General features: G+C 46.0%; 1 protein-coding gene across 9 annotated transcripts in view; it reads left to right on the top strand.

Moving 5' to 3' along the window:
- Positions 1 to 4,353, top strand: part of LEKR1 (leucine, glutamate and lysine rich 1) — a 73,654-nt gene extending 69,301 nt beyond the window's left edge. For all 9 annotated transcript variants that reach the window (XM_028731367.2, XM_028731374.2, XM_077929848.1 and 6 more), the window contains one exon: positions 2,566 to 4,353. In XM_028731367.2, the coding sequence (XP_028587200.2) occupies positions 2,566 to 2,964 (399 nt within the window). In that variant the 3' untranslated portion in view covers positions 2,965 to 4,353. The remainder of the gene's footprint in view (positions 1 to 2,565) is intronic.
- The last annotated feature ends 21,982 nt before the right edge of the window (positions 4,354 to 26,335 follow it).

The raw sequence follows: 26,335 nt of genomic DNA, 5'->3' as shown, positions 1-26,335 counted from the left end.
ATGTACACAAGTATTTTGGCGTATGGGTTCAAATAGGCCGCAATTTTATTGGTTACAGATGTGAGTGGTTTGGCTTAGGCATTGGGTGAAGCCAGGCTGTATTTCGACTCCCACCTGTCTGCAGGGAGTCCAACTAAGAGTAAATCACCAATAAGAGGAGCCCTATAACTTACATCAAATAGGGGCACCCCGAGGGGTCCCCATTGGGGTCATGGCATGGCCCTAGCCCCCCCCCCCCGGGCATCAGACAGAAGCCACACCCTCAGATCCCTTTAAAGATGAGCAGTCTTGCTGCAATGAAGGTGAAGGTAGACGTGTGTGTTAAAAAAATTCCAACTCACTCCTTCCAAGGGCTTGAGGCACATAGACATCGCCAAAGACGTTTCTGAACCATGTGAGCTTCCGGGGGGGGGGGGCGGTATACGGCCTTTGCAGTTCTGTTGTCAGCAAATCTAAGTCCTATACAGTTGCTGGAAAAGGCATCCAACTGACATTCAGTTCAATGTGGCTTGCACAGTATAATTCTTAATGCTGGGTTACGCACTATGACTCAGAAAAAAGGGTTTTGCTCCATTTATTAACTTGAATGCAGCTTGAATATCTAGTATCATTGTGGATGTTTTCCTCTACCATTATCATCCTTTTCTCATTTAACCTTAACCACAATTCTGTTGAGAAAAGTGGTTGAAAATAAAATGGACAACTCAAGGCAGATTTATAAAATTATGAATGGTATAGACATAATTCGTCTTGTTTATTTTTGGTTTATTTAATTTACAGACCATTTAGAGAGAGAGTGTGTATTAATGACACACACAAACATATACACACACCTAATAAGTACAATGGTACCTTGGTTTACGAACTTAATCCGTTCTGGAAGTCCATTCTTAAACCAAAGCATTCTTAAACCAAGGCGTGCTTTCGCATAGCAGCGGGGGACTCAATTTAAAAATGGAACACACTCAACAGGAAGCGGAACGTGTTCTTATTCCAAGGCAAAGTTCACAAACCGAAACACCTACTTCCGGGTTTGCTCATAAACTAAGCTATTCTTAAACCAAGGTACTACTGTACAATAAAAACCATGTCAAATAATTTACATAAGAGAACAAATGTACAAAGAACATCCGTATAGATAAAACCAGAGAGCATTAATAAGGCAGCATAATGAAGATTATTCAAGCAATATAGCATACATTCATGCAACTTGCCAATCTCACTCAGCAGTCCACACAGCCACCAGAACCTTTCACTGCCTCATACATTTTGTCTTATCGACCAGCCACTCAAACATAAACTACTCACACTCAACAATATCACAACTCGCATACAAAGGATTACTGCTAAGGACCGTATAACACTGGTGCATTTGCTCCCAGTACATTTCTGAGCACAATTCAAAGTGTTGGTATTAACCTTTAAAGCCCTAAACAGCCTCAGTCCTGTATACCTGAAGGACCGCCTCCAACCCCACCGTTCACCCCGGACACTGATGTCTAGCTCTGAGGGCCTTCTGGAGGTACAGGGAACCAGGCAGAGGGCCTTCTTGGTAGTGGCATCCACCCTGTGGAACTCCCTCCCATCAGATGTCAAGGAAATAAACAACTATTTTATTTTTAGAAGACATCTGAAGGCAGCCCTGTATAGAGAAGCTTTTAATGTTTGATGTTTTATTGAGTTTTAAATATTTTGTTGGGAGCCACTCAGAGGGGCTGAGGCAACCCATTCGGATGGGTGGCATATAAATAAAATTGTTGTTTTTCCCTTGATTGGGACACTATACATCGGTTAGAATAGCATTAGCTTTTTTGCTGCTGCATCACAGTGTTGACTCCTGTTATGTTTGTGGTCTACTAAGACCCCTAGATCCTTTCCACTTGTACTACCGGAAAGCCAGGTTGCCCCCCCCCCCCTCTTATATTTGTGCAGCAGGTTCTTCTTGCCTAAGTTACCTTTTGACTATGTGGTGGGTTTTTTTGTATATTTGGTATTTTTAAAAAATGAATAGTGGTATATAGTATTTTAATCAAGTTGTATCCAGGGACAGTTTTGTGTCTAGCCAAAGAACCAAGTGGAGCAAGCATTTCCAAAAAAGCAAACCTCTTTTGAAGCTGAGGTGGGTTTCAAAAGCAGTTTGTGATGCGTCATGGCACTCTGCACTGTTCAAAGGAAAGACAAAACAAAAAAAATTCCTTCCAGTAGCACCTTAAAGACCAACTAAGTTAGTTCTTGGTATGAGCTTTCGTGTGCATGCACACTTCTTCAGATACAGTTTTAGAGAGCCCTGAGCGCATCTGAACTCTAAAGTACCTCTCTGCATCCCAGGCACAGATGTTCTGTCACCACACCCAAGGCAGAAGAATGCGGCAGCCAATACTTTTACTGACATGAATACGTTGCTTATCTGTTTTCAAGCGTTTCAGCACATAATGCGTAGTGGCCTGTGCACTCTGTTCCTTGAGTCCTCTACGTTTTAAGAAGAAAGCACGCAATATTTATACCTTTCCTTTTTGTCTTCCCTGACAAATGCCTTATGAAATATGTGTTTCTTTATGCACGCAGAATGCTCTTCTCCAGGACACAGTGCGCAGGGAGTGTGAGGAACGGTATGAGCTCACCGAAGCCTTGGCTCAAGCCAAAGAACAAGTCGTGGAGCTAAAGAAACTCGGTGGAAACTTCCAATTGTCACAGTGTTCTCTCAGTCAGGGCAGCCTAACCTCCGCTGCATTGGTCAGCAATCACGGGCAGAGGAGCCCAAACTGTGGGAAAGGAATAACATTCTCGGGACACTGTGGGATTTCAAGAGCCACTAAAGCACCGCTCTCGAATAGGTACAAAAGCGGCATGAACACAAGCTTGCCTGCTCTGCCTGCGCTGCAGTCCCCAAGCAGAAAAACATCTCTAGATGAATCCAGGAAGAGAATCACAGCAGTTCTAAAAAGACAGCTGAGTGAGCTGTGATGAGTCAAGGACTGCTCTCTCTCTCTCTCTTTTTTTTTATTGAGAAGAGTCAGGAAAAAAACAGTGGCATAGGTCATTAGGCCACCTCAGTGTGGCCCACAGGGGAAAATACCAGATTTTACTGTCGGGCAATTAGCATGTTTTTAGCGCTGAGTGTTTGTTGTTTTATATACAAGCAACTTAAGCATCAAAGCTTAAGCTAAGCATCAAATTAAGCTAAGCAGTGGTTTTTAATCTCACACATGTTTATGTTTTATACTGAAATCATGAATCGGCATTTTGCTTAGTAAATACTGGTGACTTAGGTCTGGTTCTGACTAAAGTAGCAATCTTGTGTATGGGCTTCTGCCTGCAGATGGGGCTTCACGTAAAGGATAAACTGAAGAGCAGGGTGGAAATGTTTCCCTACAGCAAAGTAGATGTCAGGGGTGTCAAGCCTAGCCTTGTCCCTGCATGTAGAAAACTAGTGTGGCAAGGAGAAAACTGGGCTAAAACATTCGTGTGTGTACAGGATATGTATTCAGTCTGAAGTGGTACGATGCAGACACAGATATAGCACGTTAATAAGAATGAGGCCTACGGGTGCAGAGGATATAGTAAATTGATTAAAGTACTTCACACCTACAGTATCCTGAAGTATTTTTCACGCTGCGTGCCTCTGTTTTTAAAAAGTTAATAAAAACATGCAAAAATTCCCCCCACCTCACAACCTCGGTTTTTGTCCTACGCATGATTGTACTGTGGTGGAATTGCTCTGTTCAAACGAATAGTATTCATAAAGGACCAGTATTTCTCATTCTGACTTCGAGGTTAGATGTGCAAATAGCCAAGCACTGCAGAATGAAGAGAGGTAACAGAATATTTGCCTGAGGAATAAACAAACTGCTTGTGGGGCAAAGGAAACTACAGCAAAATTTTAAAAACATCGCACTGAGCGGAAGCCAAATCACCTGAAGATGTTGGCGGTGGCTCAGCGATGAGCTGAACAGCCATAAGTTGTATAACCACAGCAAAATTGTTGGAAGTTTTTGCTAACTGAGTGTCAGGAAGCAGCAGAAGCAATAGTTTCAAAAGTTCATCTTACAAGCAAATAAATTTGTGTGTGTGTGTGTGTTTATTTTCAACACCTCCACTGCTCTGTACCAACCATATTTGTCCTACTGAGATGCCCCCATCAAACCTAGATTCTATTAAACATGAAGAATCCTATCAGCCAGAACTAGCTTTATCACAATGTTTTCTTCTTCATGTGGCCAGTTATATTATTCACTAAGCAAAGACACTTTCAAATTTGGTACTGTTTGTGGCACAAACTGTTTGACAGCAGAATAGCATATTACAAGAGCATGGTTTTATTCTGGAATGTTCCTTTTAGTAAAGGCACATTTTTTTTTTTTTTTAAAAAAGGCTCCCTCTGTAACTATCATATCTTTTAAGTGCTCTGCTCAGCGGTGCAGCTAGATTTCACTAACAAGTGTGTGCCATCTCAGGCCGGAATGAAACAGGAATTGTTTCCTTTTGATTCCTTTCTGCTTTTACCTGAAGACCGAAGCTAAAAGAAGCTGGAATCATGGTTAATGAATCCAGTGAATGAGAAGGGAAAAACAAGGCATGTCTGGAGGAGGCAGAAAATATTGCAAGGTATTTTATATTAGGATGGATATTTTATTCCAGGGCATACAGGAAGACGCTAGCTTCTAACTAGACAGAAATATAAGAACCTTTTATCAGTCTGATCTTCAGACCCGCTAGGCTGGACTAAGTGGATTTAATTAGTCATGATGGAGGCAAAGAAGCCAAGTCATATTATCCTAAGTGCATGTTTCATGAAAGAATTCTCCATGGAGCTGCTTCTACGGCTGAGGCGATGCTTTTCTGCAATTAGCAGGTGGAATTAGCGCTTAACACAGTGCTATATCTTCCATCAATTCCTGTCTCCCTAGTATAGCCAATAAATATCCTTCCACAGTATTTACTCAGAAGCAAGCCCAATTCTGCAAAAGGCTCTCTTGAGATTTTTAATTAGGCGTTTCCTGCTTTGGTAGTTGCACGGAGGAGGCCATTTTATGTTGATCCAACCATCCCTAAAGTGGCACCTCGCTCCTGCAATTTTTTTTAAAAAAATATTTCACTTCCAGTCCTGGGGCAGACCGGTGGGCCCAGAAGCAGTCTTAGGAAAATAAAATGGAGCCTTGCCAGCCGTGGGCTAGATGTAAGGGGGAGAGGGGGGGGGACCCCCACTGCTGCTTCTGCCTGGTAAACTTGGAGGGAAGGACAACGGGGATTCTGTGGGAGGTGACTGAGGGGTGAGGAGAGCAGTGGTGGAACAGGAAAGGCAGCAGCAAATGGATGGGAAGAGGACCTTTTAATAAACACAGCTGCAGGGAGCTTTTCATGTGGGGGGCTAAAGGGGTGAGAGGATGGGCCTGTTCCGAAATCAGTGGCTTCAGTGACAGGCTGATGAGCACAGTTCCTTCCACCTGCCTTCCAAGAGGGATCTGACCAAATGCCCACATCAGAGACATCGTAGGAAATCTGAAAAGTGGCTCCCAGGCTTGTGCCAGTGGATTGCCTGGTGCTGGAGTGGAGAGGGGGCTTGGGCTGGGCTGGGCAACAGCGGGTCTTGGGCAACAGTTGGGTCCTGAGGCCCTGGCATCTGACTGGGGATGCCTTGAGCTCATGCTAGGCCTGGAAAATTTTTTTATTTATTTTTTAATCACCCAGCCTCCTACAGTCTGAAGCGGTATAGTTCACTCTACCAACTCAGAATTCTGTTTTCTTTCAACAAGCCTTGTTGTTTTGCTAATATGTGCTCTTGATTACAGCAACTGGAAGGTATTTATTTCTCCCGTAAGTACCTGGTATGTTGCACACGCTCCAGAAGCAAATAATAATAATGAGTATTCATTTATGCTCAGTCTTCAACAGCATCCATCATTTTCTGCAGCACATTATAATAATCACCGCCATCTTTTAAAGAGGTTGTTTCAAAAGCTCTCTGCCAGGGGCTTTTCTTTTTCTTTTTCTTTTTTGGCAAAAGGTTTCTCTGCTGGAGGTACAATTTGTGCAATGGACACCCTGAGCCCCCAATGTTGTATTGTGAACTCCTCCCTGGGCCATAGAATTGTAGAGTTGGAGGGCACCCGCAGGGTCATCTAGTCTAACCCCCTGCAATGCCAGAATCTCAACTCAATAATACATGAGACACAAAATCTCTCCAACAAGGCACTGCCTTTTTACATTATCTCTGTCCAGCCCTCAAGAGAGACTTCTGTCCACTGAGCAAACATAGGGTTGCATATGTTATTACAATCTAGCCACCCAGAACCCTGTGTTTGTCATGAATTTCTACTGGCACCAGGATAATAAATGACCTGCGTTCTCAATAAATTAAAGGAGGTTCTTTTTGTACCCACAAGGCAGCAAATATCCTGTTATTACAGAGTTACGCCGTTATTTAAACTAGAATATGCAGTGGGGGAGAAACAAAATTTCCCCGCTTATTAGAACAGAAAGTAGAGAGACGTGTACAGGAACTCATGCTGTTTGATGTTTTGCCACTGCTTTAAGTCTAATAAGCAAGCATCCGTTAAAGGTTCGTTTTATAGTTAATGCAGAGCAAGCAGACCCAAGGAGTTAAAAATATTTCACATAATTCCTTAAGGGACGATGACTGACGCTAACACAAGTCTCAGAATGAAAGCCCAACGTTACCAGTGAACGCTCTGTGCCTATCGCAGGACAGAATGTTTTTTTCATAGGCTCCCAAAACTCTTGACCCCAAAGGGTTAGTAATACGGCACAGCCTATCCAAAGACACCTAGTTCTGGACTGCATCAGCCCAAAGATCACAGCGTGCTGCGTTATTAGCACAAATGGTTTCACACATGCAAAAATGCTGGCTGCAGTTGGCTGCAAAGTCCAGCTCGGAATGAGGAAAGATTAGGGGTGGGGGTGTTTCTGCCAGGGCCAGCCCTACCGGTGGACCAAATGAGCAAGATGCCTCTGGTGGCAGGAGCTGGGGCTTGTGAGAGGCAGCTATAGTGGTGCCTTCTGTCCTGCCGTTCTCCCTCAGTCCTCCCCAGCCATTTTCCTTTGCAGGAAAACAGAGCTGGGTGTGCCCTGCCCAGTGCCCTCCAATGGACCCTTCTGCCATGACACAGTCCCTCTGCGTTGAAGCAAGATTCACCCATCAGTTTGGTTGGCTTGTGAGGCGGGGAACGGTGGCTGCCATTTTGTCTCTTCAGGCAGCAAAATTGGGGGGGGGGGCGCAGCTCTGCATGGCTTCTTCCATCTCACGCTGCAGGAGACTGACACAGCGTGAACCGACAGCACTGCCTTCTTAAGGTAAAGGTAAAGGTACCCCTGCCCGTACGGGCCAGTCTTGACAGACTCTGGGGTTGTGCGCCCATCTCACTCAAGAGGCCAGGGGCCAGCGCTGTCCACAGACACTTCCGGGTCACGTGGCCAGCGTGACAAGCTGCATCTGGCGAGCCAGCGCAGCACACGGAAACGCCGTTTACCTTCCCGCCAGTAAGCGGTCCCTATTTATCTACTTGCACCTGGGGGTGCTTTCGAACTGCTAGGTTGGCAGGCGCTGGGACCGAGCAACGGGAGCGCACCCCGCCGCGGGGATTCGAACCGCCGACCTTTCAATCGGCAAGCCCTAGGCGCTGAGGCTTTTACCCACAGCGCCACCCGCGTCCCACTGCCTTCTTAGACATACATTATATTGTTACCAGAGATTCATCACATCATAAAGGTAAAGGGACCCCTGACCATTAGCTCCAGTCGTGGCCGACTCTGGGGTTGCTGCTCTCATCTCGCTTTATTGGCCAAGGGAGCCGGCATACAGCTTCCGGGTCATGTGGCCAGCATGACTAAGCCGCTTCTGCCAAACCAGAGCAGCGCACAGAAATGCCGTTTACCTTCCCACCTATTAATCTACTTGCACTTGACATGCTTTCGAACTGCTAGGTTGGCAGGAGCAGGGAGCAACGGGAGCTCACCCCATCGCAGGTTGGCAGGAGCAGGGAGCAACGGGAGCTCACCCCATCGCAGGTATTCAAACCGCCGACCTTCTGATCGGCAAGTCCTAGGCTCTGTGGTTTAACCCACAGCGCCACCCGTGTCCCTTCATCACATCATATTATTGTTTAAATAACCTTTACACTCTAAATCCTGCACATTTTGGAAACTTGAACGTATTCTTTCAATAATGGGTTCCCTTCGGCAAGGCATAGCATATACCGTTCCGTCTTTGTACCTTGCAATCTCTTCTTGAAAACAGGACTAGGTATTATATTTGGTGCACGATTCAGAGTCCAGCTCTTGTTAGAAAATTAGAGAAAGAGCATTTTTTCTCCCCCAAGTTATGGCACAGCTGCCAGTATGTTGGGTTCTCCTTGATTACCTCGCAAGCAGTCCTTCAGCGCGATGCTTTAACGACAATGTAGGTTGTTAAGTCTTCTAATTAAAAGGAACGAGTTACTTGGGGGCCATTCTAAACATCAGCTTGCTGAGAGCATAATGAAGATGACATAATGGAACCATAAAAATGTCAAAGGAAAGACTTTAGAGGTCGTTATTGGCTGTAGTTCAAGGAAGGACATGCAATGCACTCTGCTTTTTCCAGGGCAACCTGGGTAGGAGATGCTTGTCAAAATGTATTGTTTATTTCTTGCAGATGCTATAAAAAAAGGGGGGGCCCATATTGATTCCAGGCATCAAGGTGTGGGGCAGGGTCCGTGTTTACAGCTGGAGATATTTCGGAGCTTTTGAATGTCTCAATTGCAGCAAAAAGTTGACGAACAATTTAGCATAAATAGGCATTTGATTACATTGAACACATTCCGAATCAAAAGGCCAGCTGCAGAGAACAGCATGATGGAAAAAGGTCTTTAAAGCTCTCCTCGGATTCTTTGCATGTGTGTCTGTGTGACTGTGTGTGTGTGTGTGTGTGTATGTGTGTGTGTGTGTGTGTGTGTAAAACAAAGTTTCAAAAGGAGGATTGTGTATGAAAGTCAGAGTGAAATAAAAGCCTTGATTGTAAAGAGGTCCCCACCTGTCTCATCCTGGAGGTCTGGTTTTGGCACCTGCGGCCGTTTGCAGTCAACAAATGGTACCCCATAGATGGGGGTCAGGATATAGTTTGCTTTCATTAATGTGCAAATCAAGTCTGCTCCTCTACAAATGCTTGACGCTTGTGCAAAATCCCAGAGCCATTTACGAGGGGGAGTTGAAACTGCAAGACGAGAAGCATCTGTATGCAAAGGATTACCAAGGCCCGACACTGGAAATCCTCAGCAACATGGAGATAAAGTCTAGGATTGCAGATCAGCCAGCATTTCCTGGGGCAAGCAGTAATACCATGTTCTGCCAGACAACTCATACTGGGAAGCCATAAATCTCTATAGTCTCTGCTTATATACCACTCAAGTTTGGCCATCGCTCAGCAGTGGAACATCCGCTTTGCATGCAAAAGGTACTTTTTTAATCCCCTGTATCTCTAGGTAGGGCTGGGAAACAGTCTTGTCTAAAGCCCTTGAGAGCTGCTGCCAGTCCGAGTACACAATGCTGAGCTGGAGGGACCAAAAGTCTGACTCAGTATATAAGGCAACCGATTGCGTTCCTCCATATGATTTACTAGGCTCCATCCTAAAGGAGGCAGAGGCATTTCCAGGGGGGAAACGGTGGTTGTTTTTAATCAAAGCATTAAAATATTAAAAGGTAGTAAAGCAAAATGGGGAAAAACTAACCCATGCTTGCGAACACAAAACTGGGCTCATGTCTCAATAAAAATGTGAAGGTGCCTCTAGTGGCTGCTTACACATTGCCAAAGAAGAGGATGCAGCATTGCATAAGAAAAGCATATGCTAATTTATCTTTACACGGTAAATATAACAGAAAGCCCTTGGCTGGAGAGCATCTGAGAAGAAATGGCTGTTCAAACCCAATTGCAAAAATAAACACAAGAGCCCACCTTCCTCTTAGAGGCTGCTTCACTCTGCCATGTCCTTTTTAATCAAAGCATTGCCTTTATATTTTTAGATGCAAATTTAGAAATTTAAATATAAGTACAATACCCTCACCAGATCAGGGGGACAGTGAGACCAGGTAACCTATGGAGTCTGCTTAGTTTGCTGTCCAAGAGAGAACTACTAGGGCTGAACACCCGATTTGGCTGAAGCCCATATCCTAAACCAATACCACAGGCTGTTATGACAGATTGGGGAGCAGCTCTGACGGACTCTCAAGCCCTACTTGGACACTCCTTGGTACTCACTTTTTCTTTTCATGGTAGAGTGGAGCAGCTTCTAAGAGGAAGGAGGGCTCTTGTGTTTATTTTTGCAATTGGGTTTGAACAGCCATTTCTTACCTTCTCAGAGGCTCTTCAACCAAGGGCTCTCTGTCTTCTGAAACAAAGCTGTTTCTGTTCACACCAAGTGGGTGCATTTACTAGTGATCCTTGCAAAACTTGTTTGGGCTTTGAACCTAGGAGTAAAATCAGCAAGACTCACTTCTGAGTAAGGAAGCAAGCGTGCTTAGGATTGCTTCACTGTGATGGCCTGGGGCTCGGGCTCGGAACCAGAGGAGACTCAGTCTGCACCGGATCCTTTGCCTCAGGCATCACCTGAACCAAGTCTGGGGCCTGATCCTGAAGAGTCCCAGTCTGCACAGGTTCCCCTGCAACAAACACCAGCTGGGCCGAGTCAGGGGCCTGAGCCTGCCCTGGCTCCAGATGCGGGGATTACCTTGTTGCCTTGGGCCATGACTTACAGCTGCTCCACTACCGGTTTGGTCAGGGGAGGCTGAGGCGCCCTCTGGGTCTAGTAACCCACCGACGTCTTCCGAGCTGCAGAGACTAAGGTCTGAGAGAAGGAGAGACCTGAGTACTCGCAGGAGGAGTGCTTGCCTTCGGGTGAAACAGGGAGGTGAGTCGCCAGGGGATCAGGACCGGCTGCTAACCCAACAAAGATAAAAGGCTATTGGACCCCGCCCCAGGTTGCGGGAGCAACATTGCTGTATGCTAAATCCTGCCTGAGATCCTGTACCTGTCCTTGCCTGGTTTCCTGCCTCATGTCCTGCCTTGGCCCTGTTGGACTGACTCCTAGCGGAACCTTCAGATTCTGGACCGGTCCTGGGCGGGTTACCTCCAGCACATTAACAAAGCTGCAGTTCTAAAAACACTTACAGTACTAGGGCGCAAACCTGTTAAACACAGGGAGACTGTTGAGTTTGAACGCAGTGGATTGTGCTCTATGTAATCTCACTCATTATACAGAGGCAACCAATCTCTATTAAGTCAGGCACCCGACTGTCAGCGCTATTCTTTGCTTCAGAGCAGTCAGTTCCGAAAAGCCTGCAGAAATGAAACAGTCTTCACCTGCCGGTGGAAGAACAAGAAGCAGGGAGCTGGCCTAGCTTCTCTAAGAAGGGAGTGCCAAGTCTGGGAGCAACCACCAAGAAGGCCCTCTCCCACGTCACCATCAAACGTGCCTGTGATGGTGGCAGGATTAAAAGAAGGGCCTCCAACCAAACAATGTGGACACAAATGCATCTTTTAGGGATAAGTAAGCATTAATAATATAATAATTTTATTATTTATACCACACCCATCTGGCTGTGTTTCCCCAGCCCTTCTGGGTGGCTTCCAACACATATAAAAACATAATAAAACATCAAACATTTAAAACTTCCCAATACAGGGCTGCCTTTGGATGCCTTGTAAAAGTTATGTAGTTCTTTATCTCCTTGACATCTGATGGGAGAGCGTTCCACAGGGTGCCACTACCGAGAAGGCCCTCTGCCTGGTTCCCTGTAACTTCAACTTCTCGCAGTGAGGGGAGCTGCCAGAAGGCCCTTGGAGCGGGATAGTGCCTATATTTGTTAAAATAACATGCGAAAATGCCTTGTATTGTGGAAAAATGCTTGCCAAATATGTAGATTAGTCAAAACAACATTAAAAAAAGGGGGGGGGGATTCACACTAAACCGATGAATTTTCAGAAGGATTTTTTTAACACTGCAAATTTCTGTGGAAATGTACACAACTGAATTTAATGCTGGAAAAGTGAGAAACGGAGAGAAGCCAAAATTGATAGATTTGTTCAACCCGACTGCTTACCCTACAATGTACCCCAGCTGTTACAAAGGCCAACTACACCTCAGTTTTCCCTTCCCTGAAATGATGCCTACAGACAGAACACATTCCATGAAAGGGTAAGTTTGTTTAAGGGCCCCGCTCTGCTTTTCTTTTGAGTTATGGAAAGAGGGAGGGGGAGAATGGCCTCATGTCCTTGTCTTTCAATCTGTTCTTTAGGTCAGCTGAATATACAGCCCAACAGCTGCGGCGTGTTACTGCATTTCAATTACTTAAATGGAGCGCTCTGTTTTGGTGACACGTTTTATGGTCTTAACAGCCCATTAAAAATGTTCAGGGGAACATTCGCACCTTGCTCAGTGCTTAAGGTGTAGCCACTGCAAATATGTACTCAGCTGACTGACATCAAACAGGCCCACCAGGCACCAAACAGATCCCTAAGATATTGGAGGAGAGGGGAGCTGATCCAAAACCACACTCTTTTTTTAAAGTATCTAGGAAACAATACAGTGGTACCTCAGGTTACAGATGCTTCAGGTTACAGACTCCGCTAACCCAGAAATAGTACCTCAGGTTAAGAACTTTACCTCAGGATGAGAACAGAAATCGCACGGTGGCAGCGGGAGGCCCCATTAGCTAAAGTGGTACCTCAGGTTAAGAACAGTTTCAGGTTAAGAACGGACCTCCAGAATGAATTAAGTTCTTAACCTGAGGTACCACTGTACAGTGAATATCTGAGCAGATCAGTAACAAAAATGAAAATTGGAAGTGGTATTCAGTGTAACCAAGACTCAGGTGATGAAAAGAAACTGTAGCTTGAAGCAGAGGCAATGCTGAATAAATATATTAAAATAATTGCAGAGATAAATTGAGTTCTTGCATGCAGATCCGCTGCTTGCTAAAGGCATTCTCAAATATCACTGCAAGATAAACAGCTTATTGTGGAGTCAGTGCAGCTTATGCGCACAAGTTTTTTTGTCTGCACAATGCCATTGTTATGAAAGCTTTCCCCCCCCCCTCACTTCTTTGCAGTTACGTAATGCACAGTTCTCTTTACTGCAGAAAATCTGATAAGTAAAAACAACCTATTATACGTCTGCAGTCGCTAGTCGTGTGGGAACTTCGTAGGTCTTTTCGTGAGGGAGGGCAGTTCGTCTAATGCTGGGCTCAACGTTGGCCATTTTGTTTCCAGGAAAATACGAGCAGGCCTGTTCCTCCAATTGCCACATTGAAGGCATATTTGCATTTCAACAACCCAGTTAGGAGGCTCTGTTCCCTCAAGATCTCCACACAATGTGTGGGGGGGGCGGGGAGGGATTAACTCAGACACTCAGCGCTGTCTTTAGTATATGCATCACTGGGGTGCAAAGATCCACCCAGCGCCCCCAAATTTAGTTTAGCCCCCAAATTAACTTTTATTATGCTTATGTCAGACACCATGCTTACATCTTATCTCTTGTTTATGAAAGAAAGGAGGGAAAAGAAACAAACTTTTTTATTTGCTCATTTATTTACAATACACTTATACTTAAGTGTACACCACCACCACACTTAAACTTATAAGTATTGTTTAGGCACCTACTTATGGGATACATCAGTCGTGTCAAAGGTGCTGCTGACCCCGCTGCCGCATAGCAGCTCAATACAATACGTAACATAATATTTTGATGTAAGAGTTAATTCCGCGTGCACGACACTGTTGAGAATGACAAGCGCCTGTCGTTGAGTCTGACAAGTGCCACTGTCGTGAATGATAAGTGCTGCCGCTGGCGTGGCACGTCTTTGCTAAATGAGCGCACAAAGTTGAAAGTCCTTTAGTGAAACAGTAGGTATACATTTCGGTAATACCTAGGTATATATGTATTTTATTTTTCTAGCTTGATCAAAATTATTTATTATTTCATAACAGGTAGATAGTTAAGAGCTTAGGCGGCTTCAGTGGAAGGCACCTGGCGCCCCCCAGAATTTGGCGCCCGAGTGCCCTGCACCCCTTGCACCCCCGGGTAAAGACGGCCCTGCAGACACTATAATTGCACCATAGAGTGGGGCAGAGGACTTGTGGCACAGCAAGGCAGCAGCCCAGCCATGCGTTCAGGGGGAGAATGCGCATTTCGGGGCAGCCGAAGAGGAACAGTGCAACCTGTTGACGGAAATGGTACTGCGTACCATTGAGTACCGCCAGAAACAAAAAGTACTGCTCCTAGCCATGATGGTTATGCTGGAGAGAGTAATGCTTCTAAATGCTCGTTGCTGGAAGCCATACAAGGGCAGAGAAAGGGCTCTTGTGTTCAAGTCTTGCGCGGGTCCTGCTTGCCAGTTTTCCACAGGCATCCGACTGACAACTGTGATGACAGGACAAGCTATTGGTTTGACCCAGAAGGCTTTTCTTATGTTCTGACAAGGCTGGAGAGCTCAGCATGAGACTCTTAATCCCAGGGTCATGGGTTCGAGCTCCACACTGGGCAAAAGCATTGCAGGGGGTTGGACTAGAAGATGACCCTTGTGGTCCCTTCCAGCTGTACAATTCTATGATTCTATGTTTTTTAAGCCAGGGGTCAGCAACCTGGGCAGGCCCCACAAATAACCCAGAGATGCATTTTAAATAAAAGGACACATTCTACTCATGTAAAAACATGCTGATTCCCGGACCATCCGCCGGCCGGATTTAGAAGGCGATTGGGCCGCATCTGGCCCCCGGGCCTTAGGTTGCCTACCCCTGCTTTAAGCCAACATGCCAAATGCACACACAGAACTACTGGATCTGAAGAAATCTTTTGTGAGACCAGCCCCGCTACCAGAGTCTGGAAGTAGGCGCAGTCGTGTCGTATTGGGCTGGGCCATTCACGGTGCAATTCTATACATGTCTACTCAGAAGTGAATTCCAGTAAATGAAATGGGGCTTGCTCCCAGGTAAACAGGGAGAGGATTGCAGCCTAAGTAAAGGCCGGAGTAGGCTGCAGCTCTCAAACAATTTGGAGGATGTGGAAGAGCTGCAATCTTTGTGAAAGGGGCCACTGTGTGAAAGACGTAGGAAAGATTGCTGCTTGTTTTTCCACTAGTGAAAGGAGGAAAAGTGCCTGGAGCAATGGAGGGAGAGAAAGAAGGCCCCTCTCCTGAACACTCATCTGGCTGTTAAAGTGAGACCACCCTTGTTATATTTACAGACTAGGGCCCCATCAGGCGACCTCTAGTTTGGGCCTTACAAAAAAAGAAGAAGAAAGAAATCTATGTGGGTTTAGTTATTATACACTTTTGTTGATTCAGAAAGAATATCGGGTTTCAAACATTCATTGGGGAGAAGGCGAACAACTCTGCAAATGGCGATGGGGTCGGGATGGGATGATCTGACAAAGGATGCCTGCAGTGCTGGCTTTAGAGGGAGGGGCAGCTGCCTGGGCCCCACACTTCTGGGCCCCTCCAGAATCTTGTACAAAATCCTGCCTGCCTCCTTTATAGTCAAGTCAGTCGCCATTAACTCAGCAACATTGCCAGCAAGCAAGTCCCTCATGGTTATTATTTATTAAATTGGTACGATGCCCTTCATCCGTAGATCTTGGGGGAAACCTAGGCATTCGGCTTCTCCTTCTTTAAGCCAGGCCCTTCCACACCAGCAGTACATAAGATCCTTGACTGGGACCTGTCCTGCCCATGCCCAGTTGCCCAATTGTCCATTTCTCCCAGGACACAAGTAGGGAGGAGGCAGCCATCTTGTTTCACAAAGAAATCTCAACAGAGCGAAAGAGATGCTGAGCTTTTGGGCCGTTTCTGTTCACGTAACAGCATCACCTCTGGAGATAACAGCTTATTTCCTCTTTAGTATGACTTGCATGGGACGCAGGTGGTGCTGTGGGTTAAACCACAGAGCCTAGGACTTGCCGATCAGAAGGTCGGTGGTTCGAATCCCCGCGACGGGGTGAGCTCCCGTTGCTCAGTCCCTGCTCCTGCCAACCTAGCAGTTTGAAAGCGCGCCAAACTCCAAGTAGATAAATAGGTACCACTCTGGCGGGAAGGTAAACGGCATTTCTGTGCACTGCTCTGGTTCACCAGAAGCGGCTTAGTCATGCTGGCCACATGACCCGAAAGCTGTACACCGGCTCCCTCGGCTAATAAAGCGAGATGAGCGCCGCAACCCCAGAGTCGGCCACGACTGGGCCTAATGGTCAGGGGTCCCTTTACCTATGACTTGTATTCGTTCTGACGGTTGGTATGATGTATTCAGTAACATTCTTCGCCCCAGCTGCAATTGGCCACAGCGAATGCATTGTGATGCACTCACTGATGATTTCGTGGCGCCATCATAGAATCGCAACGTTGGAAGGAACCCTGAGGGTCATCCAGTCCAACCCCTACAATGCAGGATTCCCAACCGATGCAGGCATCTCAATCCTATGGCGAGACCTGCCTGGTTGAGCAGCTGAGGGTGCAGCAGATCTCTGGCTGAGCCTGGAGCTTCCTGGATCAGCCAGAGATCTACGCCAGTGCAACTTGATCACCCTGACTCAGCTGGGGCCGTTTTAGCAAAGTTTGCAAACAGCTGAGAAAGGGAGGCGAGAGAAGCAAGGAGGGCAAGGGGTTGTTTCAGTGACAAAAGGGAACCTTTGGAGATGTGAGTGCCGGCAGCGAGCTGCCCTTTAAGCTTCTTTTGTCTAAATAGCTCGGTGGGTGGCTGGTGCTTGTTCATGAAAGGAAGGTTGACCTTCTCCATGGAGGGGGTCACCGGGAGGCGCAAAGAGGGTCTTGCTCGCTCGTCCTCCGTGTCAAGCTTCTCAGAGGGGGGAATTCTGAAAGACACCAAAAGGGCGCGATTTGGGGGGCTCTTCTGAAACAAAGCTCTATGGATGTCTGTCTGCCGAAAGGCTGAGGTAATAAATCTCTCAGGGTCGGGCCAAATTAATTAAAAACCTTTTTTTTAAAAAAAATCACAGACTTGGTGGGAGGGTCAGGGAGGGTTTAAACGGCTTGTGCAAAAGGTTGGCCTTGTATTCTGAGATGGGTTCCTGATGCTTCTGCAGGGAGAAGGGAGATGGTGGATCCCCCTAGCAAAGGTGGAAGTTAAAACTAATATAAAAGCCATTGCTAATAAAGAAAACATAGGCCTTGCAGCAGGACAAGGCGACTGAGTGCTGAGGTTGCAGAGTGGGTTCTGAGAAGGAGGTCACACTTCTGAATTCTTCCTTAATGTGAAACTCCAGTCAAATGTAAAGCCAGCAAAGCAGGGAAGATAAGAGGCTAGCCTAGCTATATTTCTGCTGTGCTGATTTTCTACGTATTGGGAATTTTAAAGAAAGAGCATGGAGGAAACATGTAAAAATGGTATGTCCCGCCTGCAGTCAGAAATGGTGCAGTCCATTCACACCTTGCTGTACTGCTTGGAAGAATTCTGAGAGGTTGAGTTGACTATACCACTTGAGGTTGCAGGTGCGTGAATCCCATCGTTGTTCCCTGACATTAGCAAAAGAAAAACGAAAATCCTTGTAAGAAGAGGACAGCACAGCAGGGAGAGAACTGGGCTAGAAGAACCTTTCTTCCCGATGTGCTGATTTTCTACTTGCGTGGAATTTTCATATTAATAAGCAACTGGGAACTGTCTGCAGTCCGAGGCGGTACAGCAAGAAAAGCCCTGCTGGAGAAGATTAAAAGCCTATCTCGTCCACAGCAACCTGTTGTTTCCCACTCCCTTAGTTCTGCTGCTTATATAAACCAGGTCATAGATGGCAAGCTCAGTCTTAGCTCAGCGAACATGAACATTAGTAGGAATAGAAAGCCATTGGGGAGGAAGCAAGGGCACCTAAACCTTGTAACAATATTTGCAGAGCCATGGGGAGGTCTGCTTAGCACACGGGGAACTGTAGGAATCAGCTAGTCATAAACCTGAAGTCATCTAAGGCATAATTCACCAGCTTCTTCCTTACCCTTGGCAAGCTCCTGCAGCCATCCCGTCAAAGCATTTTATTGTGACTTTCCAAGTTCCAAGGAACAAACTGTTAATTCTGGTGATGCTCTGTTCTTCTTCCAGAAGTCAGAGGTGCCTCCCAGTGGCAGAATGCAGGCTGAAGTGAAGCAAAGGAGGGAAACGTTTATATTATCACCTGCTTCTTTCATTATATTGCATGTGGTTTGGTGGCATATGTGAATGCATTCTAAATTCAGGGAGTTTGCTAAGAGCCATATTTATTTCAACAGCAACAGTATTGCCTGACTTACTTGAGAACCGGACATTGCAATTTCACTACTTTGTTCTGAAAGTTGCATACATGAACATTTCTATTTTTTTATTTCAAGAAAATTATATCCCACTTTTAAAAAAAAACTTTCAGCAGTTTATCTCTAAGCGAAATGAGGTATGAACAAGAATCTATTATCTAGATGTGAATTTTTCACCATGAATTGTTTAAAAAAGTAAATGATTCAACATTTGTCACCAATTGCTATAAAAGTGTTTCATTTCAGTTTGGGCTGAATTGTGTTCACAATCATGAGCATTGATATGTAGCTTTTCTTAAGCACTTGAAACATTTAACATATTTGACCATTTACAGGCCAAGTAAGGTGAGCCTTTAATGTCATCCCAATATTGCCTCTGCAGGGATGAGTCTCAACAATGATGTTTTGCCATACCCTGGCCAACACAGAGAACTGATCAGGCATTTCCTAGCAAATACATAGTGTGTGGGGGTTTTTTTTCTATGCTAGGAGAAGAAGGAAATTTTGGAACTCACAAGGGCATATTTTAAAGGTCTGACAGCCTCTATTTCCATGCTTTGCTACATATTTCACGATTTAAAATCTCTGCTAGGGTTATGTTTCCAAAGACTACTTGCCCCAAACTTGGTTCTTGGCATCCAGGAATTCTCTTTTATATCTATATTTATTTTTTCCTTGCAATCATCAACATCTCCCCCAAAAGTAACAGAAGATTGGATGTTCCAAGGCTGGAAGATAACTTTTAGCAATGGAAAGTTTGGGCAAACAAGATGGAGAGGGCAGGATGTCCTCTGTGCTCTGTTCCCTCGAGGCTAGAATAGAAATGGAAACATCATAACTTGCTCACTTTAAAACTGGACAGGGCGGAAAATCCCATGGAAAATATTATCTGAAGAACCTTTGTACATTGGCAGGACAGTGGACTCAATGGACAAGAACATTTTCCCTTCATTTCTCAGTTCCTAAAATAGGCATGGTAGTTATTTGTTTTTGTTTACCTCCCTCCCATGAAAAATGGCCTTTCAATCATAGGCTAGATTTTATTGGGGGGGGGAGTTGCTGAGGTGTGGGACATGTTTTTTCTGTCATGTTCTGTTGTTGTTGCCTCTTGATATCTTCCACAACTCCCCTGAGGATAGATAGACCTAGGAAAAATAATCAATTACAAGTGCATTAGCTCTCCTTGACATATGAAATCACCACTGCCCTATGTCAGGCCCAGCTACAAAGCCTTTAATTGGCAGGAGAAAACATGGGTGGATAAGCTTTTGGAAGGTTTCATTCCATGCTCTGCATGCCTCTGTCCTGTGGGTAACCTATAACCAGGGGTTGACCTTAATAAGTAGTACAAAAACCATGATGTGAGCATCTTCAAATGAAAAACCAAAGCAATTCCATGTCTTGTCATGCACAAGGTAATATGTATAATTTACGGTGGTGTGCTGAGCTTTGAGAACAATGCATGGAGACCTCTACCTTTCCATATTTTGGAGGACAAAGCCCCCCATAGTAAGTGCTGAATTATTCGCTTTCTTACAACACATGTGAAAGTTATAAATGTCTACATTTTTATTCCTGCAGTGGTTCCTAAATCTCCTAATGCTAATATACGTCAAAACTGAGAACATGCTGGTAACATTGTGAGACTGTGTTCCAAGGAAGGCAGGTAATGTTCTGATAATCCAAATAAATATGGTTGTCAGGTAAGCCCCGGGAGTTGGTAGAAATTCAGCACCCACCAAGCAATTTTTTTGAAATGCTAATCTAATTTAAACAAACCTACCATCCCTCCCCCCCCCTTATCTTTCTCCCTCTGTTTTCCTTCTGTCTCTCTCTAACCCCTCCCAAAAAACCCCTTCTACTTATCTCTTTCTCCTTCTCTTACAAAACCTCTTTTAAAAGGATGATGAAGGGGGTGTTGCTGGTATAACCTGCTTCAAGCCATTCACAGGTCACAAGGCTGTCAGCACACCCAGGTGAAGACCTGTGCCACAGGGTAGTTACTAGTTTCCTGTAACACGTTAGACAAGTTGCCATGCGTTCTTGATGTTTGCTGTATTCCTGCTCTCAGATCTTTTTATCATAAAGCCAATGGAAAGGGAGAGGCCTGGTATGTCCTTCCTCACAATGAGAGTCTTGTCTAGATGGACTTCTTTCACTACCAATATTTTTTTGCTGGTCCTCAGAGTTCAGATATGCAAGGGCTTCTGGGTGTCCCAGGCCACAAAGTTTGTACGTTTGAGTTGCCACACCCACCACAAAGGTAGGTTGGTGACAGCCATTTACCTGCAGTCAATCAGCTCCGCGTTCGGAACACACCTCATTGTTGACATGCTGAAACGCTGCGTACGTGCGTGAACCTCCAGGCCATTCTGAGCCAAATAAAATTGCACATATGGTTTGTGACCAGCGACACCATGTTCCTGAGCCTAAGCATGCCCAGACCCCATGCTAAATTGATTTACTAGTCAGTTGTTTCCTGTATACATGTGGGTGGAGCATTAAGTGGGTGGCAAATTTCATTGTTCCAGTTATGAGGTCTGAATGTAAGCATTCGTCGCCGTAAAGCCCTCAAGAAAGGACTGCATGTGCAGACCAGACGAAACCCAGCCTCAAATAGACACCCCATAAAGTAGAAAATAGTTCCAAGAGAAAGGTCGTGTGTCAGCTGATTCCCTGGGTGTGGTGACCGAACCATTCTGCTTTCATGTTCCACCCATTGCTGGCTTAATCTCTGTTTGTGGCTGTTGACGTTGGTTTTCTCACATGCTGCTAAAAATAGCTACCCTTCCTCAATGGGGAATGGTATAGTAATTGACTGGAGAAAGATTGTGAATGTAATCAGACTGCTGGTGTGTCTGATATACTCTGGAGCCTGCAGTCGCTTTCAAATAACCTTTCATGCACAATTCAAGATGACATTTTAATATTTTTTTAGAGCTCAAAATGGCTTGAGCTGCGAAGGTAACCCCATCTCCCTATCAGGCTTAAGCTCCTGAACAGGAACAAAAGTGCAAAGGTCAAGGTGAGATAAGGCAATGCTCAGAGGAATGCAGCAAGTTTAGGAAAGCTGAGAGGAGACTGGATGAGGTTCAATGGGCTGAAGCTGAATTTATCAGTGTGTTGCTGTGTGAAGTTCTGCTATCTGTGCAGAAAAGTTAAAAGACAACAGAGATGTGTCACTGTTTATTGACTTAATTTACCTTTCCGTCCCACCTTTCTTCTACCAGGGAACTCAAAGTAGCATCCAAGGTGGTCTCTTATCCCAGCACTGACTGCAACTTACCTAGCTTTAGCAAGATAGTGGCCCCATGTGCCTTCAGACCATACCGTGGTTTTCATCGGCTTCCTTTATTGGGTTCTGTGTTTATAGTTTTGTTTTATAGTATAGTTTTGCTCTGCATGCAAATCTGAAGCACATGATTACATGTTGAAACACAGAACACATGGAAAAATCTCAAAATCTATCCCAAGATAGAGGATAATTATGAGAATGAGTGTGTGCAACCTTGTAGGTCTATGCATGCAGAAGGTCCCCCAGGTTCAGTCTCTGGAATATCCAGTCAACAAGCAGCAGGCGACGAAAGACCAAGACCATAGAGAGGCACAAGCAGATGACACTGAGTTAAACAGACAAATAGACTGAGGCAGCTTCTTCTTATGTTTCTGAAATGTTCCAGAGCAGAGAAGATTCCTAAGCTGAATGCATAGCCTGGCTGATTTTACAGAGTGTAGGGTATATAATATGGTCTGCTCTGACCTATACAGCATTGGATGGCTCCTGTAGGTCTGGCTTCCTGTAATTCTCTCCTTTGGCCAGAGTTCAGGGCCAATTTGTGTACTATCTCAGCCATGCCAGCCCACTGAGAAGTGCTTCCCTGTGGCTGCCACTCTCTATGATTGGAAGAGCTGTAATCTGCTTTTTTTCAGCCGGAACTCGCTGGAACTCAGTTCTGTCACCTCTCAGGTGACCACCATTGCCATTCTAGGAGAATGAGGGAAAATAGCACTGGCTGTAATATATAGAAACACTTTGCATGAGGTGACTCAAATTACCGGTACATGGAGTCTCTGCATGTTGACACTGCCCCTTCCTGGCTGGAGTTAGTGGCATTCCATTTCATTCAGGGCAACAAAATGGTGCATGTTTATCGCCCCTCGTGTGGAGCCACCTCCATTTTGTGATGGTTTCCATGTGGTTGAGCTAATGTGTTGATTTGATTAGTCTGAATGTATGTGTTTTGCCCATCAGAATCAGGAGAACCCACAGATACTAAATTACACAATCTCACACACTATACTCCACAGTACTTTTCTTTGTGTGTAAATCATATATATATAGCCTTGAGTAACTCTGATTTCTGGCTTATGTAGCCATAAAAGTCAAGACAAGGCATGTCACAAATTAATTTGCAGTGATGCTCTGCTTTTTACGACATCAGCATGGAGATGACTTTGTTCACTTGTCCAAATAATTGGTTGTGAGGGAGAACACACACGTTCCATATAGCTGTCGCTAACAAGGACTGGCATTACGTGCTGCCCAACTTTGTGAAGGTTTTGTACAGAGAGTTCCACACTGTACAAAAAAGAAAAAAAGCTTCTTCCACCTCTCCATGCATGATTTTTCACTTACAACTCTCATGGATACCACTTCCCACCCCCCTCCTTTTAACAGAAGCAAACTCTGAATATAACAGTTTCTCCAAAACATATATTCCTCCTCCATCACAGCCAAGAGGTGGGTAGCGGTGCTGTGAATTCAAGGTTTCAGCATAAAAATTAATGCTGGGCCAAACTTTGGACACAAGAAGAGCCTGCTGGATCAGCAAAGGGGAGGCCGGCCTGCCAAAAACCCAGGGCGACGCTGCGCTGTTCCTCCCGGAGCCATGCGTGGGCAAAATGGGGCCGGGGCCATTGTCCCACGCACTCCGCTTTCGGGGGCAGCAGGGGCTCCTCGGAGGGGGATTGGGGCCCGAAGAGGGCACGCAGGACAGGCAGCATCTTCGGCCTCGGCTTCAGCAGGCTGCCACAGCAGCGGAGTTTGGATTTGGTATCCCGCTTTATCACTACCCGAAGGAGTCTCAAAGAGGCTAACATTCTCCTTTTCCTTCCTCCCCCACAACAAACACTCTGTGAGGTGAGTGGGGCTGAGAGACTTCAGAGAAGCAGCTGCATGTGGAGGAGCGGGGAAGCGAACCCGGTTCACCAGATTACGAGTCTACCACTTTTAACCACTGGCTCTTAACCACACTGGCTCACCACACAGGAAGTCGGCCTGGAGGGGAACAAAATGAGACTGGGCCAAGTAGTGTCGGCCATTTCCTGGCCTTTGCCCTGCCCCAGCCCGCAGCTGATTGGCCAGCTGGGTTGGGGGTGGGGCGAAGGTCCCAAGGCAAGGAGGGTGGCATCTGGAATCCAGGCCACAAACCCCGCTCACCTCTCAGAGGGGAGGGCGGTAATTGTTGATAATTTTGTCACCCCCCTCAGGATTGACACCCGGGGTGGCATGCATCCACCGCACCCCCCGTCCTACGTCTCTGTGGATTTCCAGCAACTGGTATTCAGAAGCGTTCCTGCCTCCAATTAGTAGCCATGTCCATTAATTTCAAGGGTCTCCTTTGAGTTTGATTTAGTTGGATATACCTAGGGCAGTGTTTCCCAACCTTTTTTGGGCAAAGGCACACTTGTTTCATGAAAAAAATCTCGAGGCACACCACCATGCCAGATGGGGAAAGGTCACTTTTTACTTATGTAAAAAAAAAAAAATATATAGTAACAGCATAGAAGGTAATGGTTATCTCTTTGATGTCTGATGGGAGGGCATTCCACAGGGCGGGCGCCACTACCGAGAAGGCCCTCTGCCTGGTTCCCTGTAACCTCACTTTTCACAGTGAGGGAATTGCCAGAAGGCCCTTGGCACTGGATCTCAGTGTCTGGGCTGAACGATGGTGGCGGAGACGCTACTTCAGGTATACTGGACCGAAACCGCTTAGGGCTTTAAAGGTCAGCACCAACACTTTGAATTGTGCTCGGAAAGGTAATGGGAGCCAATGTAGGTCTTTCAAGACTGTCGTTACGTGGTCTCGGCGGCAGGTAGCAGCACTCACAGCTTACGGACTGCACCGTGTAACAGGTGTCTGGCCCAGCAGCCTAAGGCCACTGAAACAGGCATTCAGAATCCATTCATTTCATAAAACCTGCAGGGCTCAATCTCTGTGTTTGTGTATGTGTGTGTTTCTGTTTTGCCCAAGGGTCTGGGGGTGGGAGAGAGCTCTTTAGCATGATGCTTTTAAAACAATTAAATTATCAACAAACAAACCTGATGATACGAATAGCAACGTCAGGTGCTACCGGGGGGGGGGGGGGAGAAGGGGGCCTACTCGGAAGTAAATACTGCGTCCAGGCGCAATTAGCGCCTATTTAAGGTGCACCAAGACTGCCTAAAAACCTCACCAAAGATATGCAACAAAGCGCTTCGTTGCAGAGGGGAGAGTTTGTGCACCGTGGAGGCTGGAGGGCTTCTATTCTACATGCGGGGGTTGGGGGGGCGAGGAAAATGTGCTCCGTGGGGGGGCGGGGAAGGCAAGAAAAGGAGCTGAGCTCTAACTATAGGCTCCCACGCTTGAGCAGGCCCGACTCGGTGGGGCGGACAACCCTCTCTCCTGGAGGAGGAGGAGGAAGAGGAGGAGGAGATTCCCATCCACGGCGTGGCCTCCCACGCTCCTGAACGGGAAATCTCTGCAGCCCAAGACTCTCCGCGAGGCAGCTCCTCCCTTCCTGCCTTGAGCCGCCGCCAGTCGCGCCCCCCCTCCCCAGTTATCTGCTGCCTGCCAAGCCCCGCCCCTCTTCATTGTCCTCCCCTTCTGTTTATTCCCCTTCCTCCATCCCTCGCTTTTTTCCCTCTCTTTCCTTTTTTTAAAAAAATATTTTCTCTTCCCCTTCTTTTTTTCCACCCTTTCTTTTTTCTCTTTCTCCCCCCCCCCTCCCCGCCCTCCTGGGTTAAAGGATTTGAGCAATGGGTCTGGAGGTGGAGCTCGTCGGAGGATTAGCCCGACTCGCCCGCCTCCCTCCCACGGCACACTAGGCAACGTCCGGCGGCACACTAGTGTGCCGCGGAACACCGGTTGGGAAACACTGACCTAGGGAAACTTAAGGGAATGCAGACAGGGGCCTTGAAGTTGTTCATCAACACTGGTCCGCAGACTGAGCTCACCAGGCCACAGCTTTCCCTGTTACGGTGAGCTTAATGCATTTTTATTTAGATTATAGTAATTATTCTACATGTGCATCTAGACATATCAATTAGACTATGCAGATTGGAGGCAAATAGGTGCCCTCTTTTGTTGGTAATGCCTAATGCCTAGCTAGGGCAGACACAGAGCTGATCCACATGTATTTTTCTTCTGTTTTTACTCTAAGAAACCTCCCTGCTTCCAAAGGGTTTTCCAGGGTGTGATGAATCACAGCCTAGACACATATCGGAGCAGACACAAAACCGCTTTCGAAAGACCAGCTTGTATGACTTGATACTGAGTAGCTGTCTTCGCTGTGGATTTTCTGTGCAGCAAAAAATAAATAAACCAACAAGCAGGCAGGCAGGTCACTGTTTTGCTGGGTTTGGGCTGATTTGCGAGGGCCAATTTGAAACAGCTGTTTGTTACAAGTCAAATTTTATGTCAGCCACATTCCCCTTCCAGCTGGTGGTTTGTCAGACACTCCTCCAGATTTCCATGGACAAATTCGTTATTCATAAATATTTGCTGAACCATGTGGCTGAATCATTTTGTCAGGCAGAGGGCTGCTCAGAGAATTGCTGCTTAGACACTTGGCTGGTTTCTTTTTGTTCCAGATTGTAGGTTCCGCTTCCTTTGCTGAAGAATATACCACTGTAAACAGGAGATGAGTGTTTATTATTGTTTTCGACATATTTTCAGACCGATTATCTTCAGTGCCACATTTTGCTACTAGACTTTGGAACACTGGCTGTGTCAGCAGCACACTATTCAGCTGTTCTCTGAAATATTTTGAGTAACCACTAATACTTGAGGAAGCGTGTGGCCTT

The sequence above is a fragment of the Podarcis muralis genome, chromosome 6 (genome assembly GCF_964188315.1).
Source record: "Podarcis muralis chromosome 6, rPodMur119.hap1.1, whole genome shotgun sequence".
Lineage (NCBI taxonomy): Eukaryota > Metazoa > Chordata > Lepidosauria > Squamata > Lacertidae > Podarcis > Podarcis muralis.
Note: the sequence above shows the minus strand (reverse complement) of the source record. Positions and strands in the feature narration are given on the sequence as shown.